Source organism: Orbicella franksi, chromosome 10 (genome assembly GCF_964199315.1).
Source record: "Orbicella franksi chromosome 10, jaOrbFran1.1, whole genome shotgun sequence".
Taxonomy (NCBI): domain Eukaryota; kingdom Metazoa; phylum Cnidaria; class Anthozoa; order Scleractinia; family Merulinidae; genus Orbicella; species Orbicella franksi.
This window is the reverse complement of record NC_138154.1, coordinates 9938953-9958467: the sequence shown is the minus strand read 5'-3', so window position 1 is coordinate 9958467 and position 19515 is coordinate 9938953. Positions and strand designations below refer to the sequence as shown.

Here is a 19515-nt window from a genome sequence, read left to right as displayed (position 1 = left end):
CGGAGCGTTATAATTACAAAGTGGCAGCGGGCCCGGGTCGAAATCAAGTCAATCAAGACAAGTTTGTTTTGATAACCAAAAGCTGTCAGATTCATCAGTTGACCGCGCCAAGTGCGACCCATTAGTCCCTGCGCGGACAAAAGCTTGTCCACGGAGACAAATCGTCAAAGAAGCCGTCGTCCTGCCTCGGAACAGGACGTTTTAGGAAAAACAAACATTAAATGTTTTCCTTTCAAAAGACAATTTCAAAAATTCCTGAAATATTATCGCTTCCATTCTTTAGTGCCACTTGTACTGTGTATCACGCGTGTCTAGTCATGAATTCAGGTTTTCTATCAAATTTCTCTTTTGGGATAACGTCTCAGATAATTCTTAAATTGAGCAGGAGAGTTGATAGGCCGAAGCAGTTGTTCTGGGGTCAGCATCAGGACAACGATATACACTGAACTTCAGCAATTTTAGCATCAAAATTTGCCCTTGAAGTGCTCGTATTTGCGTGATGCAAGAAAGAAGAATGACTCTCTGTGCATCATTAGCCAGAAACAAAGCAATTTCACGTTGATTCATGGTAACCTGTTCTGTAATTCACTTTGCATAAATACCGAAAAAGACAACTTCTGAGACAAACATTGCAAGCAACATTTTGCTACATCTCAGAAATTTGTCTTAAGTGCGACCCGGACCCTAGCTAGCCTGCGAGCAGGCTCACATTTGAGTCACACGCGCGATCGCGCGAGCGGCGAAGAGCAAAGCGATCCGGGGGAAAGGAGTCTGGCGAAGAGGTGGTCTAGGGTACTTACCATTTACATGGGAAAACCGGAAATTCCAGTTGGAAAATCAAATGGTTCGCGCCATTCCGTTTGGGAAGCCTCTGAAAATATGGGCTGTGATTTGAGGTGATGCTATTTTTCTGCTCTTTTAAGTCTCTCTAACTGATGTGGATATACTTTATAGCGATTCGTTCTCCCGCAACGTGGTATTCAACTGTTTAATGTTTTTGCCTGAAATTTCCAACCGGATGGTTTCTGCAGATGGTAAGCACCCCTAGTCTGATGTTTGTTCAAGCCGCAAATCAATCGCGTATTTAAGTCCTCGGATTCTTATTACTTGGCAATCTTGTAAAACAGTGTATGATAGTCTTAAATTAATGTGTACCCTGGTCCCACAGGTTTTTCTTGATTTTTCTTCTTTTCGCGAAGCGGCGAACAGAAGTCGCGAAGCCGTGAGAAAGAAAAACCTCGTTTTTCTTTCTCGCAGCTTCGTGACTCGTGTTTTCAGCGCTTCGCGGCTCTCTCGCAGCTCTCTCATGCGGAGAAAAATCAAGAAAAACCTCTGGGACCAGGGTAATTAATGTGATATTTGTATTTAGATTGGTACACTATTGTACTTACTGAAGATCCGAGTTTTTAAATAAAATGACTGATTGAATGAATGATTGATTGAAACCCACAGGGATTTCTAGTTTTAACATTTTTTAAGGCTCAAAATAACGGCCGGTCAACGGACAACGTCCGGCCAGAATGGTGACTTGACAGGCCAAACACTTCACTCGCCGGTCATGTTGACCGGTCACATCATGTTGACACTGTCACGTAATTCATTCTTGAATAAACAATCAAATCCTTAAATGTAAATCTTAGATTTTATCTTTTTAAAAATACAATTATGACCTCTCGTGCGAAAAAGTATACCAACGGATCTGTTCGAACGGCTAAAAATTGTACTCTTGCCGTTTGTCATGCGTTCAAGATTGATTAGTCTCCGCAGCCGTTTTTTGGGATGTCACGCAACGCTCCCCCCAAAGAAACTTTGTGGGGCGGGGAGGGGGGGGGGGGGGGGAGCGTTGCGTGACATCCCAAAAAACGGCTGCGGAGAAGACTAAAGATTGATAGCATACCATTCAAACGGCTGGGGTTATATATATCTGTGCAGAAAATATTGAGCTGTTCAAACAGCCGCTGCTATCCGTTCGAAAACAATTATTCATCGGTTCAGACGGCTAAGGTTTCAATTTGGAAAAATATTCAGCCAATTGTTTAGCGAACAATATCACTTTATTCCGACCTTCTCCGATTGATACCCATAGTTTACTGAAAGATCTGCCTAAAATTGTTAGCTGGACAGAAGGATAAAATATTTAAGCTGTGACATATTAACCTATATAAACATTTCAAATTCGCCAAATGCTTGCCATTCTTTAGGCTGAATTTTTGAAAAGCAACATCCAGAAAATGGGCAAAATTTGGTCACGCTCATTGTATTTAAAACGTATCTCAGTTAACTAATAAGGGGACAAATATTATCCCACGACAAAAAGCGTAAATACCTCGTAGACTCACCAAAACAAGGGTTTTTGAATTGGCGGGGGCCTTATAAGCGAGTGCGGGTGGGGAGTCTGGAGATATTTGTAAAATTATTATTTTATGTATTTTTTTCCTTGAAATTGGGGGACCGCTTGAGACCGCTTCAGTTGAGAGGCCAAAATCATGATGCGGTGATATGTGAACCGTGCCACAGAACCCACCTGTACGACCCTCTTTTTGTCTTTGCTTGACTGACTTGGGCAGTCATGCAAAAACGTTGCCATCAAAGACAACGCACGTCAGAGAAATCGACCGTTTACCTTCATCTTTTCACAGTATAAAAGATTTCCTCAAAGATTAACAACTATGACAACTGCCGAGGTAGCGTTCGTTTTTCTTCGACGAACAGAAAAAATTGAGGATCACGGATCCCGGATATAAAAACTTCGTTTTCCCGAATCACGAAAATAAGCGAGTAAGATACTCTTTTTACTAACCTGTTCTTACACTAGGAAGAGTGTTTGAAGAAAGAAAACTCGTGAAAGGCTCCAAGGCTCCATATTGCAAATCGCATGTCTAAGTCACTCTCGATAGACGCGCGTTTCAAAATCACGTAGAATTGAGTGCTGAGATCACGAATAGCGGTGAATAATTCAAGTTCTTCACGGGTCACGCAAAACCTTCAGGTCACGGATCACGAAGAATAGTTTCCTAAATTCACGTTTCACGGAAAATAAAATCAGCTAATCACGCATCACGAGAATACCTCTGTACGATTCTCTTCATGCAGAATAGTTACAGAATGTAAGCAATACAAAAATTTCAGTTACTCACCGCGGCACAAGGCAGCGAAAGGCACGGATTTTGTCGCCTACTCTGTTTAAAAACACTGAAATTCTCGATCTCTTTCGCATGCACGACTGAAGCCATATTTTGCGGTAAAGCAGACTCTGTGCCCTTAAGAAGCCGGTTGTCAGGACTATGAACACGTGTTGAACGCATGACGTGGAGAGTACAAGATGATTGGTTTAGCCGCATCACCCCATATCAGACGTAAACAAAAAGAGAACATAATTTTGTTTTGAAAACATGGCGTTCAATGTCCGCCAAAATTCAACTTAGGATATTACTAGTATTTTTAGCATTCGACATTGTAGTTTGCACATTTTCGACACCATCTGCAAGTCAGTCAATCGTAGACAATGTGAGGGGTATCGAATGGTCCCATTCAATTTAAAAGTGCCCGAAGAATTTGGCCTTTGCTTGAATTGCTCGCAAAAATTAGATGAGTGCTTGCTTGCTCGTGCCCGCAAAATTTTTGCCACTGCTCGCATGCTCGGATTCTTGTTAAAATGTGCTCAATTCCTGTATGGCAAAACTGGGAAACATTGGAGAAGCATGCACGCGCTATGAATGCTTCCGGAAACATGCTTCCTCGTTTTGCTGACGTTTAATTAGCTTTAATTGGAACTGACGCACGTAACAAATTCTTAGCGAAAGGCACCCGCAAAGGCGGAAAGTAATGTAGAGCCATGAAGACGTGTAGAGTATTACTATCCACTATTCGACCTTGAGAACGTGTCAGAGCTGTATGGCTTCAGTTTGTGAGATCCTAGAAGCCGCCAAATAAAGCTTCCGTTACGTTGAATCGTTTTTCAGTCAGTCAGCGGGAAACCAGTTTGTCGATCATGAAACCGAAGCTCGAAACGCTTGTTAGACTAAATGACACGTTGCCTACATTTCCTAAGAAAATCTTGAAAATCTGGTAACTTCTAGCTTCATCTCGTGATCTGTTCACAACGTCGGATTAGAAAAGTTTAAATCTCTGAGATCTCCTTGAGCGTCCACCTTAACTGTACCAAGCTCACGCGAAGCCACCTGACGTGATGGCTTTACAGCGGTTATCATCACACGCGACCTTCAGCGCAAAAAAAGTCTAGACAAAACCTAAGTTTTGGTGGACGTCAATCAGGGACGTCAATCATCTCCGCCTCCTTGCCGACTGTATGCAAAATTTACCTGAAAGTGAAACCCTGCAGCGGTCCACTCGTAAAAATTATCATTTTACTTTCGGTATGTACGGCTAGCTCACTAACTACATCCTTGAAATATATAAATGAAACCGTTTGTCGGGTTTTTTAACGGCCATTCGCATGCATGAATGACCCCGAGAGCAAGCAAATCTACACGAAAACAAATTATTTCTGCACGTATTTTTCTTGGGGCTACGGACTGAACAATACTTAATTCTATAAAACTTATAACTTATTACCTGACAAAATTATGAGGTTTATAAGACGTTTAAGTCTTGTTCAGTCCGTAGCCCCAAGACAAATACGTACAGAAATAATTTGTTTGCGTGTAGATTTGCTTTTTCTCGGGGTCATTCATGCATGCGAATGGCCGTTGAGAAGCCCGACCTGCCCATCTTCAGTTACAAATTTCAAGGAATATTTACTGCCAATGCATTTAGTGAGCTAGCCGTACATATACCGGAAGTAAAATGATAATTTTTACGAGTGGACCACTGTAAGGTTTCACTATTTCAGGTAAATTTTGCATACAGTCGGCAAGGAGGCGGAGATGATTGACGTCCACCAAAAGTTAGGTTTTGTCTAGACTTTTTCTGCGCTGGAGGTCGCGTGTGATTGATAACCGCGGTAACAAGCTGCTGAGATCAGTGGTTGAACGGTGTCAGATTACTTGGCGCAGGGTGTTTCCGTTTAATAAAAGAGAGATTGCGCCTAGCAGAAAATTTACGAAATCCTCGTTGTTCGTCATTGCAGTCAGTCACTCAATCGCTTTTCCTTGCTCATCTTCCTCGAGAATTTGCATTGTTGGAGAATATTCTTCTTCATATATTTTGTTTTTAAAGGAAGCGTCAAAGCAATATTCGCTCTAAAATAGAATTCAGGCCTTCGTAGTCTTCTCACTTTGCGCGTGTGCGAGATGTCAGTATTTTAATGCTGACATAAACAAAAATAACGCGCAATTTATTCGAGAAACAACAGAGTGACGACACAAGACGGTTGACCTATAATTTTTACCGGTCCGACTGATGCGTCAGTGTTCATTTTGTAGACAAAATGTATGTTGTCGCAGTGAGACTGAAACTTTTCTTAGTCTTGATATACGTTCGACGTTCAAGGGTGTGAACATACTGTCTGATTTTCACGAAATAATTCACCACAACATGCGAGACAAATGGCTAGTCACGAAAACAGCCCATCGCTTTTCCCTAGAAAACTCGCCGATTCTTCGTTTATATTTCAAATATAAGACACATCCAAGATTCTTTTCCTAAATTATATTTCGTTTCTTCTGCAGTCAATTTTGTACTGACGGAATTAAATTATCCACATCATTGATCGAGAATAAGCTTCCATGTGCTGAGTATAACTTTTCTTATATTTCCAGTGACATATGGTATATTTAGGAACCTACGTTTTTTTTAAGTCTGGCAAAGTAGTTCTTGTATTTTGGGGTAGTTATTGACAATTTAGGCTAAGTACAGTCGAACCTCTCCATACGGACACCAATTTAATTCGGACACCTCCCTAACACGGACAGTTTCCTATGTACCGACAAAATGCTCATACATTTCCTCTAAAAAAAAACCTCGACCTATAATACGCACTCTCTCTAAAACGGACAACGGACACTAAATATATGTCGGCCCTAGGGAGCAAATTCATACAAATTTAATCTCTTTATTACGGACACTCCGGGCACCAGGTGTCGACGATTTCCGGTATACATCATTTCCTGTCCAAAATTCGTATGAACAGCATGTAAGGCTTAAGGCAAACGTCGAATCTTAGTCGAATTTCATTCGTCGAACCTATTAATTTTAAAATAGGCGCATAAATTCTACGCCGTTTGCTGCAATTAAATTCGACTCAAATTAACTGGTTCGACTCTAGCATAGGTTCGACTCTAGCATAGGTCCGACTCTAGCATAGGTTCGACTTGCGAAGTCGGATAATGCGACAGTGGTTCAGCGTTTCAGCAAACGCCGCTCTAAACACGTGCTGAACTCGATTCATAAATCATGCAAATTACAAAATATTTGATTCAAATGTGATGGCCTGGACAAACGTCACAAAAATACATACTCCTCCATCTGCCAAACTCTATTTCTCCCCCTGACGAGCATGCACTGTACAAAGACAATTTCGGGAGCGGGAATGCATTCTCGCCCCTAGAGGCCACTCTCCTTTTGGTCAGCACCAAAAGGAGAGCGGCCTCTGGGGGCGAGAATGCCGGAAGAGAATGCCGAAAGTCATTGCTGAAATCGCGAGATGCGAATTGCCTACTTGCAATAAATGGTCAGTGTTTCAAGAAAACGAGGACGTTGAGGGATAGACAGCCGGTAAAAGCGTTGCATACTGCGAGGCTTGTGACAGGGACCTAAAGAGAGCCGCGCCGGGTCTACCGTTGTCTGAAGAGAAGAGTATCGGCATTTCGCTAGCAATTCCTAGCAGTAACTAGTCTCCCATCGAGTGATTAGCATAGGGACACGTGCTTATTCCCGTGTTTTAATGAAGTGTAACTTGTGAAAAAGGATCGACGTAGGTTCGACGCTTGCTATCACGCTGGAATTAAGTCGACTCTGTGTCGTACCTATTTTTAATTTATTCGACGCGACTTGGATTCGACGTTTGCCCGAGACCTAACTGAGAAGTACAATAAAGTTAATCAATTAAGATTCAGAAATTCACAAGACACTCACTTTTGGGCCTCAATTTAGTCAAAACACTCAAAACTGTCAATGGAGACTTAAAAGTGACGTCATCACAGTGAACTCTCCAATACCGACACTTCGCTCTGTCCCTTCGGTGTCCGTATTAGAGAGGTTCCGGACTGTAGGTTCTTAATTAGGTATTACTATGTGAAGGAGATATAGCTGCTGATTACCAGAAAAATAAATAATCTTGGATTTAGTACTTGAACATACAGTGTATTTATTCACAACTGTATTACGTATTTTCTTGTAATATAAATTTGCAATCTTAAAGTCGCAGACCATTAAAGGAGCTCAGTCATGGTTTGCGCATATTGAAAAGTTTAGCTTCAATTTTTCAAATTTGTCGTTTGTAATCCGTGTCAATCTTCTCCATCCTTAGCCATCCTTGTTCCTTTATGGTTTATCATTATGTCTTTGGTGTTTTTCTATCTTATTAAACTGTTATTTTCAGGTTTCCTATCATTTAAAGGTAATTTTGTATGTCATGGTGGCCAAAATAACTCAAAATCCCATGACTGAGCCCCTTTAAAATGTTTATCATTATTTAATTCTAACCGACAAATTGAGACATGTAAGAACCTGCTTGATCTTGCTTGGCTAAGCAGGTTCATATATTTTTGCGTATTACTTAAATGGCAAATTTCTGCCAGCAGGTTCGTAAACCACTAGGTCCTTGCACGTGGGATTTTACAGTATTTCGTTCTACACGAACTTACAAAGACTTCCTTACTACAAAGACGTTTTAAAACGTTGGATCGGGTGTTGCGTAATAGAATGAAATGCGGTGCCATTTTTGTCAAAAGCTGCTGTCTAGGACAGAGTGACCTGCCTTTGCTAGCCCCTACTAAGGGCGAAAGTGTGATAGTTCGCTGAGCCCACATTAGCCGTTTTTATACTTAAGACACATCATCCGTCTGGACGAACTTGGGCAAACATTTGTAGTTCGTCTGGTTATGCGTCTCTAGTATAAAGACGGACACAAGACGTATTATGCGTCTAGACGAACTATCTCTCGTAGTGCGTCGTTCAAGACGCATTTTGAAGGGTAGTTCGTCTAGACGCACAATGTGTCTTGTGTCCGGCTTTATACTAAAGACGTATAACCAGACGAACTTGAAATGTTTGCCCAAGTTCAACCAGACGGCGTAATGCGTCTTTAGTATAAAAACGGCGAGGACACATTATCCTTCTGAACGGATAATTCGCCTTAATCACAGTCCGCCATGTTGGATGCAACGTCACCATTTTTCGCATGAACGCGAGGCCACGCGTGTTGAAACATCATGGCTGAGTCAGCGAGTACTTTGATTTCTTCAGAGTTTTGGTAGTGCAATCTGGTGGACATACCGACAACAATATTTACCTGTGACAGTGACAGTGTATATTGGCTCCGGGAAGTCTACAACAACAGGAGAGGATGACAGTTCCGGTTGGACCTCCATAGAACTTTCCTCACCAGAAGCTTGGCCGAAAGTTGATGCTATGGATTAAAATGAAAAACATAAAAATACTTCTGATTATTTTACGATTTTAACCAAGGAATGTTTAAAGAGATACCGACAACAATATTTACCTGTCACAGTGACAGGGGACGATGGCACGCTTACATCAAACAATCGCACTCGTGCACGCGGTGGTTCTCGCTTTGTCGGAGATTTTCTTTTCCTGGGTGATCTTGACCAGCAAAAAATACTCGGAACTGCATGCTTCTCCAGAACACGCTTCCCTGTTAAAGTTGTCTGAAAATCCGCTTCCTTAAAGTGTACAGAACATACTCTTGTCCTGTTTGTTATCTGTCGATGGACCAGATCATAATAATTAATGTAAATACATGTGCGCAACAGTGACATCGATAACCTAACCAACTTACCTGGACACTTTTGCCCACGTCTCGCCGTATTTTGACAACCCACTGCTTTCGAATGGCTTCATCACTGGGAAATTGGTGAAAGGTATGATTTGGAATATTTTTAGCGCGATTATTTTTACATTGCGGCACGCAACAGTGATCTCCGTTAGGCATGATTGCAGATGATCGCCTTGTCTCCTCGATCGCCGGAAGTTGACTTTACACGCGTGGCCTCGCATTGGTGTCAAAAGTACATGACGTCAATCCGAGATGGCTGCTGTGCGATAAAGGCGAATGCGTCCTCCAGAACAAAAACGGCCATTGACTGTGATTGACTGGCTTGCGGTTGGATACCAAAAATATGCATATTCGGAAGTTGAATGTTGAACTGCGTGAACTTGAATGTGTAATGCTTCAAACTACAAAGGTGAATCGTGAAAAGACAATGTTAAATCGACAGCAGCAGAAGCCCGTCACCAGGAGCGTGCAACTACCCCATATTCCTGTCACGGCGTTTCCACGGACCGGTCTATTTTTAGTTTGGATTTACCGCGAATTCAGACTCCCGCAGGAACCTCAGAGACCAATCACTAGCACGGAATTTTTAACTGACGTGGTCCTTTTACCCGAAGATTAAGTCGACAAGTCTACCTGAGGCCGCCATTTTTTCCTTACCGATGTGCGCTCATGTAGACTGGAACTTAACTGACTTATTTCGCGGGAAAAGAAGCCTAAAAATAGACCGGTCTGTAAAAATGCCGTGACACAGGCTTAGTATGGGAGTTGCACAATCCTAGTCATGGGTTCCTAACAGCAGAAGTGAACAAATTGAACACTTCATCATGATCACCATCAGTCCTTGTTGCCCCAGTGGGGCATGGGGCCGCAAATTGAACACTTGCATGTGTAAAACTACCATATATAAACTTCCGAAAGTAACGACCCTCCGAAAATAGCGAACCCCCCCATATTTTCCTCTACTCCATATTTTCAATACTCCATATTTTCCATACCCCATATTTTCTATACCCCATATTTTCTATACTCCATGTTTTCTATACTCCATATTTTCTATACTCCATATTTTCTATACTCCATATTTTCAATACTCCATATTTTCTATACCCCATATTTTCTATACTCCATATTTTCTATACTCCATGTTTTCTATACTCCATATTTTCTATACCCCATATTTTCAATACTCCATATTTTCTATACTCCATATTTTCAATACTCCATATTTTCTATACCCCATATTTTCTATACTCCATGTTTTCTATACTTCATATTTTCTATACTCCATATTTTCTATACTCCATATTTTTAATACTCCATATTTTTTACTCTATATTTTCAATACTCCATATTTTGCATACTCTATATTTTCAATACTCCATATTTTCTACACTCCATACTTTTTATACTCCATATTTTCTATACTCCATATTTTCTATACTCCATTTTTTCTACACTCCATATTTTCCATACTCCATATTTTCTATACTCCATATTTTCCATACTCCATATTTTCTATACTCCATATTTTTTATGCTCCATATTTTATACTCCATATACTCGCGTTTTCCATACGGTCCCAAAAGAACACTTTGTTTCACCAGCCAATGGTTCTGTGGTTAGCATATTAATAACAACAGGTAAATGTCACTGATATCCTTGCTATTGTTGTAAGGACGCCTGGAGCAATAAACAACATTCACTCGCTTTCTAGTTTATTGCAACAAGAAGTTGTATCTTGCATTTACAACATACAAAGCTCAAAGCCATGTTTTTTGATCCGTTTCAGCTGAATGCACAAAACGCCGAAGAGACAAAAACCTAACTCAAGACCATTTCACTGTAAACAGTTTACAAATAGTCTGTCATAAAAATTGAGCAATTGTACATGTTCAATGTAGATAATACGTCTGTCACAGCAAGCTAAAGGCTGACCCTTGAACAATATAAAAAAAAAACTGTCACGAATTCGATCCGTGTAGTATGTAGTTCTAAAGAGTAGTTCTAGCGGAGAAAGAAATGGATGGAGATGGAAGGTGAAGGGGGAGGGGGGCAGTGACGGACGGGAATTCAACCCGAGGAGGGGACAAAACTACGGTGAAATCTCGATTTTTGGAACCTCCGAAGACAAAGAAAACTGGTGTGGGAAATCAAAGGGAAACGATTTTTAGACGAGTTGTTGGGAGGTCATATAAATCGAGGGTTCGACAAATCAGGGGTGCTTTCCATTATGCCAGAGCGACCGGTCAGAGAACAGCGGGACTAACCGAGGAAAATGGAATGGCATTTTCCGATCAAACCGGGCCAACCAAGAGGATTGGCTCTCACCATTTTTTTTTTTTTTAATTCCTTTCCCGAATTCCCTACATATGTGAAATCTACTGGAGAGAATAAGGGCACTGAACGGGTTTGTAAAAATAGAACGACAAATTTAATTCGGTCCAACCGATCAGAGTGGATCACCTTCAGAGGTGGTCCCGAATATTCCGGTAGGACCGAACCGAAACGGGTCTTTACGACCGAAATTACCGGAATTTTTGGCATAATGGAAAACACCCCGCAATTCCAGTTTAAGTATCAAAGCCTAATATGTTCGCCATCTCCAGGCCCCGGCGTTGTGAGATGACTCATATCGTCGTCGAGCCCAGGCTATCTCGAACGATGTGGCGAGCGAAATCTGGGTAGAGGAGCATAGCTTATCATCAGGAGGGAAGCGTAAGGAGTTGTTTTAATCTGCGCTATCCTCCTCTGTCATAGAGTTTGTCTTTTCGCCAGATTGTGTTCGTCAGTCAAGGTTGCACACTTCGAAGGAGCGACTGTACTAAACAGTATTTAAAAACTAAACCTCGTTTAGTTTCAAGTGACTACATAAACAGAGCAGAAAGTAAAACTAGATCAGTTTCCATTGTCCATTTTAACATGCTTCAATGAGGCTCACAATATCGTCCACCAGATCAAAAGGTTCGGTGCTGGGCAAGTAACGCTTGACAGGAAATCCTTGATGATTCACTAGGAACTTCTCGAAGTTCCAGGAGATGTCGTTACTCCTGACGGGGGACCACAGGATCGACGGTGCGTCTTGACTGACGACCCCACCGGGGAGGGGACAAAGGGACTACAAGGTATAAATTGAGCATACGTGTTAGAGAATCGATGGAATGAAGCTGTCTGATTCATGATTCATGTCAGATTTTAGCGAAATTTTTTTTCTGAAGTACGAGAGAAAACGAATTCTTAGATCTTTCGAACCTTCCGTTGAAACGATGAAATATAAGCAAATCAGTATATTGAAATGTTGGCAATGTGTGGAGTTGTATTATCAGTGACCTCTTTGCATGTCTGTCTTTTGGGTAGGTATCACTCATCAACTTTTCTGATTACATAAGACACCTCGTCGCCTTTTTACTTCAATTTCCAGTGATTTTGTTCGATCTGCCTTGTACTCAAACCTTGGATCTATAATCTTAACCATAATCAAGAATTTAGATAGCGATGCTTTGTTTGGAGTACGAAGGTTACAACGACAACCCATTCTCTCGCTACGTCTTCAGCGATTCGAGACAAGCCACGCGCAACTTCTACTCGCTCCGCGCTCTCGCGAGGGCGAGAACGCGCGCGCGGAAGGAGACACGCGGATCTTCGCTGTGTTACTCATTACTAGAATGCCTTCTACGTGGGCTAAGTCTGTGTTTACGCCTTCCAGGCTTTCGATCGATAAGTTGTTGAATAACGTGTACAACAGTAATCGAAATAACGAGATGAAATTGTACGAAATTGTAACCGATCCAAGTGATAAATAATTATGTAGTAAATATTTATGTTGACCTTGTACTTTATACGGAAAATATTACATCACGAGAGAGCAAAAGTATAGCTGATAGTCATGAGACATTTTTCAAATATATTCGGGAAATGTAAATTAATAAAACAAAAAAACAAAACAAAGAAAAGAACCTCCTGAAAGGGAAATGGCGAGGTCCTTGTCACATAAAACAATTTCCCCGACTAAAAATTTCCAAAATAAATCTAAAAACAAATCAAAAGAATATTGAACGTCACAGCGTTGCTATTCCTGTTGTTCCTTCGATCAAAGAACTGATCAGACTTAACCCTGGTTATGCAATATATTTAAACGATCAGAAATAAGACCCAGTAATAACCAGTTAACTACCTTCAAGAAAGTGTAGATTTGATCTTCGTTCTTGCCGTTGACTTGGATTTTCTGAAAGAGTGGGAAATTCGGCTGAAATCCGTTGCCTGGTCTGACGCATTTCAGCCCGTTCAAGATTTCTTTGGAATTCGCTCCCGGCTCTTGGTACATAAACTGATTGCATGGAAAAGCCAACACAGAGAATCCACACTTGTACTTGCCGGTCGAAAACTCCTTCATGAGTGCATTCAGGTGAGGGTACTGGAACGTGAACCCTCAGTATGTCGCCACGTTTAGCACAAGGCTAACGTCACCGCGATACCTCTCCAACGAAACGGCCGTTCCGTTCAGGTACTTTGTTGTGAAGTTGTACAGGGATTGGCTTTTATCTTCTGCACAATGTGTCCAAGTTTCTTTTCCTACGTTTGCTGAATAACCAGCAAAGAAGTAGAAAAGAAAAGCGATTACAGAAGAGCGAGTCATCGCGACCTGCGACACTCGGTGAGCCGCTATATGTTATGCAATCGAGTACTAATCTGCGCCCAAACGTATAACGCATGCGCGCGCGGCAATTCTCCTCTCCTCCATTCGCGCGCGAGAGGAACCTTTTTTGAGCGAGGTTTGTGCGCGCTTTGGCCGTGCGTGTCTTTTGCAGGACACTATCAGGGAAATTTGCTGCGTTTTTGATCAAATCATGCTAAAATGAGTATCTTCTTTCCCGCACAGAATGCTCCAAAGAAGCAAGATAAAGATACTACTTGAATTGTAGCTAGTTTTTGAAGGAAGAGCAAACTGTAATTAGTTTTTAATGATTTTTGCGACACACGACCACAGAATTTAACAACGTTTGCCAGCGTTTTTTCAGTTTAGCATCACAACCTCGTACATGGGTAACCCATCATGTTACTCTTTTTTGTTACTTCAGAGCACTTATGTAGAGTCGAACAAAAATAAAAATAAAAATAAAAATAAAGTACTTTATATATTAAGAGAGGAAGTCACATCAGCCTTAGCTGATTTTCATGCGGGTCCCCTATCCTGGTCAAACTGGAATTTGGAGTGTTCGTTTTTGTGGAGGGAGGAAAACCGGAGAGCCTGGAGAAAAACCCTCGGAGCAAGGCAAGAACCAAAAACACACTCAACCCACATATGGCACCAGGCCGGAATCGAACCGAGCCACAGTTGTGGGAGGCGAACGCTCTCATCGCTGCGCCTCCCTTCTACGCCATTATATTAAGATTTCGATCAATAAATTAGTCTTTTCGTGGTCGAACTCACGAAAGTGTCCCTTTCCTCTCGCATGCACCAAGATTCCTTCGAGAAACCTCGATTAAACATTTCATTTCTTTAAATGTTCTGCCCGGGCTAAGCAAGATGGGAAACGTTTTTGGGAGGGCTAGAATGGTAGTCTGCGAAGGATTGAAGAAAACAACAACAAAAACAACAAATAACAGAGCGTCACGCAGCCTCGTTTCCAGGGTCTGAACGAGGTTAAGAGTCCCGATCCGATATAGACAACGAGTAGTCCCTCTTTCCCTTAGTCCGTCGTACGTGACGCGAAAGAAAACCACGAGAAAAAAATGGCCGCGCGAAATCCTTGAGGCGACGAGCGCGCGAAAGGAGGGACTACCGCCTAAGCCCAAGAGTTTGAATTATGCGTTGGTCTCACAACGCAAAAATATGATTGGCTTATGTTAGGAGCGTTGACAACGTGTTGTCAACATTCGAGATACCTGTGACGTCTTGCAGGAATGTTTTGGAACCGGAGCAAATCGAAGCGGTACCAGAGCAAATCGAAGCGTTGGATTCGAGCTTCGCAAGCCGTGATGTTCTTGCGAATCTGCCAACAGGCTTTGGAAAGATTTAAATTTATCCAGTGTTTTGTTTGGCAAAGCTTTCTGCCTCCAACTCGACTGCGAGCGTGTTAGTGATCACTAGGGTTGGTAACGTTACCTGACAAATAGGGGCGTCTGACATATAGGGGCGCTATATCAAAATACCAAAAGTTTATCATTACCTCTGCATGGTTAATGTGTCACACTACCAATAAATGGTTTGTGTTAAAATGACAGCTTTTGACTTCTAATCAGTAGCGACTATTAGAGGAAGGAAAAGACTAATAATAAATCGGTTCGCTGAGCTGAGGTTCGAAGAATGGAGGTGTCAAGAAATCTACATTCACTAGATCCACAAATTTTCTACGTTTCAGTATGAATAATGCGGGGCATTTTTCAGGATTTCGTAATTCTTAAGAGATCTATAAATGGCTGAAGTCTACTACATGTATTGCGACTCAAGTTCAGTAAACTTTAATTTGAATGGGACGATCTGTTTGTGAAATTGTTACAGAATTGATCCAAACAACTTAAGCCACGCGCGGATCTGGGCTGTTAGGTTTTGGTGAATTCATCAATGCTTCATGTTTTCAAAATTGATTAATTTATCGCGTAGTTTCTTTCGCAGCCGTTATTGCAAAGGAATCTGCATCGTATCTATGACGGGAAAAATACAATACTGATCGTTTTCAATGTCACGCAATAAAAAAAAATACAACACCATACAGTACTAGTGGATAAAGTCAAGAAATAGATAAAGAAGATCATTATTTTTCTTAGAGTTAGGTCTTTACGTTCTCTTAGACTTAAGACATTCGTAGAAATGTTTCGCACGAAATTACGGAGCTCACAGTTTGGAAACGCCGTGTTGGATTACTTTCGTGGTCAACCAATATGGCGGCCGGAAATATTACGCAGCTTATTTTCGCAATCTATGCTATTGATTATCTGTATTGAAAAAACGAGCATTTACGATTAAGCACTTTTCCTAATGCTCTAACTTCTAAAAAGGCTAAATAACTCGAGTTAGATACATATTTTTCGCCAAACGCGATCGCAACTCCGTGTCACGTCCCACTTGCATCAAAAATACGCTGGTTGAAGTGTAAACAGATTTAAATTAACCGTCTCTTATGCCTGGCTCTCAAGTTTTGTTTTACGTACACGTATTTAGAGAGGTAAGATTGGAGATATTAATAATTCCCATTTACGGCAAACAGCATCTATTAATGTTTTGGCATTTCTCTTGTATACCTCACGCACCTGACATATAGGGGCACATGACATATAGGGGCATCTGACATATAGAGGCATCTGACAAATAGGGGCATCTGATATATAGGGGCATCTGAAAATTAGGGGCATCTGACAAATAGGGTCGTCTGACATATTGGGGCGTCTGACAAATAGGGGCATCTGACATATAGGGGCATCTGACATATCGGGGCGTCTGACATATAGGGGCAGATGACATATAGGGGCACATGACATATAGGGGCATCTGACAAATAGGGGCATCTGACATATAGGGGCATCTGACAATTAGGGGCATTTGACATATGGGGGCGTCTGACATATAAGGGCGTCTGACAAATAGGGGCGTCTTACAAATGGATGCATCTGACATATAGGGGCACATGACATATAGGGGCATCTGACAAATAGGGGCGTCTGACATATAGGGCCACATGACAGATAAGGGCATCTGACATATAGGGGCATCTGACATATAAGGGCATCTGACATATAGGGGCATCTGACATATAGGGGCATCTGACATATAGGGGCATCTCCCAAATAGGGGCAGCTGACATATAAGGGCGTCTGACAAATAGGGGCGTCTTACAAATAGGTGCATCTGACATATAGGGGCACATGACATATAGGGGCATTTGACAAATAGGGGCTTCTGACATATAGGGGCACATGACATATAAGGGCATCTGACATATAGGGGCATCTGACAAATAGGGGCGTCCGACATATAAGGGCGTCTGACAAATAGGGGCTTCTTACAAATAGGTGCATCTGACATGTAGGGGCACATGACATATAAGGGCATCTGACATATAGGGGCATCTGACAAATAGGGGCGTCTGACATATAGGGGCGTCTGACATATAGGGGCGTCTGACAAATAAGGACGTCTGACATATAGGGGCATCTGACATATAGGGGCGCATGACATATAAGGGCATCTGACATATAGGGGCATCTGACAATTAGGGGCGTCTGACAAATAGGGGCTTCTTACAAATAGTTGCATCTGACATATAGAGGCACATGACTCATAGGGGAATCGAACAAATAGGGCCGTCTGACATATAGGGGCATCTGACATATAGGGGCACATGACATATAAGGGCATCTAACGTATAGTGCCATCTGACATATAGAGGCATCTGACATATAGGGGCACATGACATATAAGGGCATCTAACGTATAGTGCCATCTGACATATAGGGGCATCTGACATATAGGGGCACATGACATATAGGTGCATCTGACAAATAGGGGCCGCTGACATATAGGGCCACATGACATATAAGGGCGTCTGACAAATAGGGGCGTCTTACAAATAGGTGCATCTGACAGATATGGGCACATGACATATAGGGGCATCTGACAAATAGGAGCATCTGACATATAGGGGCACATGACATATAATGGCATCTGACAAATAGGGGCATCTGACAAATAGGCGCATCTGACATATAGGGGCATCTGACAAATAGGGGCATCTGACATATAGGGGCATCTGACAAATAGGGGCATCTGACATATAGGGGCATCTGAGAAATAGGGGCGTCTGACATATAAGGGCGTCTGAAAAATGGGGGCGTCTTACAAATAGGTGTATCTGGCATATATGACCACATGACATATAGGGGCATCTGGCAAATAGGAGCGTCTGACATATAGGGGCACATGACATATAATGGCATCTGACATATAGGGGCATCTGACAAGTAGGGGCATCTGACAAATAGGGGCATCTGATAAATAGGGGCGTCTGACATATAGGGGCATCTGACAAATAGGGGCATCTCACAAATAGGGGCGTCTGACATATAGGGCCACATGACATATAAGGGCATCTGACATATAGAGGCATCTGACAAATAGGGGCATCTGACATATAAGGGCGTCTGACAAATAGGGGCTTCTTACAAATAGGTGCATCTGACATATATGGGCACATGACATATAGGGGCATTTGACAAATAGGGACGTCTGACATATAGGGGCACATGACATATAATGGCATCTGACATATAGGGGCCTCTGACAAATAGGGGCGTCTGACATATAAAGGCGTCTGACAAATAGGGGCCTCTGACATATAGGGAGATCTAACGAATAGGGCCATCCGACATATAGGGGCGTCTGACATTTAGGGGCATCTGACATATAGAGGCATCTGACATATGGGGGCACATGACATATAAGGGCATCTGACATATAGGGGCATCTGACAATTAGGGGCATCTGACAAATAGGGGCGTCTGACATATCGGGGCGTCTGACATATATGGGCACATGACATATAGGGACATCTGACATATAGGGGCATCTGACATATAGGGGCATCTGACAAATAAGGGCACCTGACATATAGGACTGAGAGATATTGGCGATGTTGGTTTTTAAGAGGTTATCGGACATCATAGTTTTTTCCTACAAATGTATTCTGTTGCCATTCATTATCTTTTGAAAGTGGTCACTCTCGTAAGCGGACAGTTCTAGTTACTACCGCCGTCACAAAACCCTGTTTGAACACCCATACAAACTCTGTATTGAGTAATTCCCGCCAACGGAAGCTTTATGTGAAAATTCTCTCATTTCTATCTCGCGCGCCTTCCAGCTACTGTACTTAGCTCATGCTCACCCATATTACATTTGAAACTGAGACAATTTCTGATCTTTAACTTTGTGTGAAAAAGTTTCTCATTTCAATCATTCGCCCTCTCTAAACTGTACTTAGCTTGTTTTTCCCATCGAAACGGGGCCCGTTTACGTTGGGAAGACAATTACGGTTTTTTTATTTTGTGTGAACTAGTCTCTCATTTCAATCATTCGCCCTGTAAATAATCTACTTCGCTAACGCTTCCCCATGCAAACGGGGCCCATTTACATTTGAAAGATAATTACGGATTTTTTACTTTTTGTGCGTCACATTTCAATCAAACGCCCTATATAAGCTGTACTTAGCTAGTGCTCCCCGTGAAAACGGGGACCATTTTCTTCTTAAAGACAAGTACCGTACGGATATTTTACTTTGTGTTAAAAAGTCCCTCATTTCAATCATTTGCCCTCTATAAACTGTACTTAGCTAGTTTTTCCTATCCAAAACGGGGTCCATTTACATTTGAAAGACAACTACGGATTCTTTTTCTTTTTGTGAAGAAGTCGCTCATTTCAATCATTCACCATCTACATTTTGTACTTTGTTAGTGCTCCCCCATGAAAACGGGGCCCATTTTCATTTGAAAAACAACTACGGATGTTTGACTTTGTGTGAAAAAGTCTCTCATTTCAATCATTCGCCCTCTATAAACTGTACTTAGCTAGTTTTTCCCATCAAGACGGGGCCCATTTACATTTGAAAGAC

The 19515-nt window shown here is 41.9% G+C and overlaps 2 protein-coding genes and 1 pseudogene across 3 annotated transcripts in view; all 3 read right to left on the bottom strand.

The window, feature by feature from the left end:
- The window catches only part of LOC145500975 (uncharacterized), a 72214-nt gene extending 68167 nt beyond the window's left edge, over nucleotides 1–4047 (bottom strand). The window contains exon 1 of the mRNA XM_081480550.1: nucleotides 3138–4047. The gene's annotated coding sequence lies outside the window, so the exon portion shown is untranslated. The remainder of the gene's footprint in view (nucleotides 1–3137) is intronic.
- A 4076-nt stretch (nucleotides 4048–8123) lies between these two features.
- Nucleotides 8124–10432, bottom strand: LOC145501115 (THAP domain-containing protein 1-like). Its single transcript, XM_081480669.1, has 3 exons — nucleotides 8921–10432; nucleotides 8624–8843; nucleotides 8124–8530 (listed from the first exon to the last, which is right to left on the bottom strand). Exons 1-3 carry the CDS (start codon nucleotides 9071–9073, stop codon nucleotides 8364–8366), a joined length of 540 nt encoding a protein of 179 aa, XP_081336795.1. The 5' UTR covers nucleotides 9074–10432; the 3' UTR covers nucleotides 8124–8363.
- A 160-nt stretch (nucleotides 10433–10592) lies between these two features.
- On the bottom strand, nucleotides 10593–15637 carry LOC145501106 (glutathione peroxidase-like; annotated as a pseudogene). The gene is made up of 2 exons (XR_014051180.1): nucleotides 13089–15637; nucleotides 10593–12032 (listed from the first exon to the last, which is right to left on the bottom strand). The product of XR_014051180.1 is annotated as a glutathione peroxidase-like (transcript).
- Nucleotides 15638–19515: the final 3878 nt, after the last annotated feature.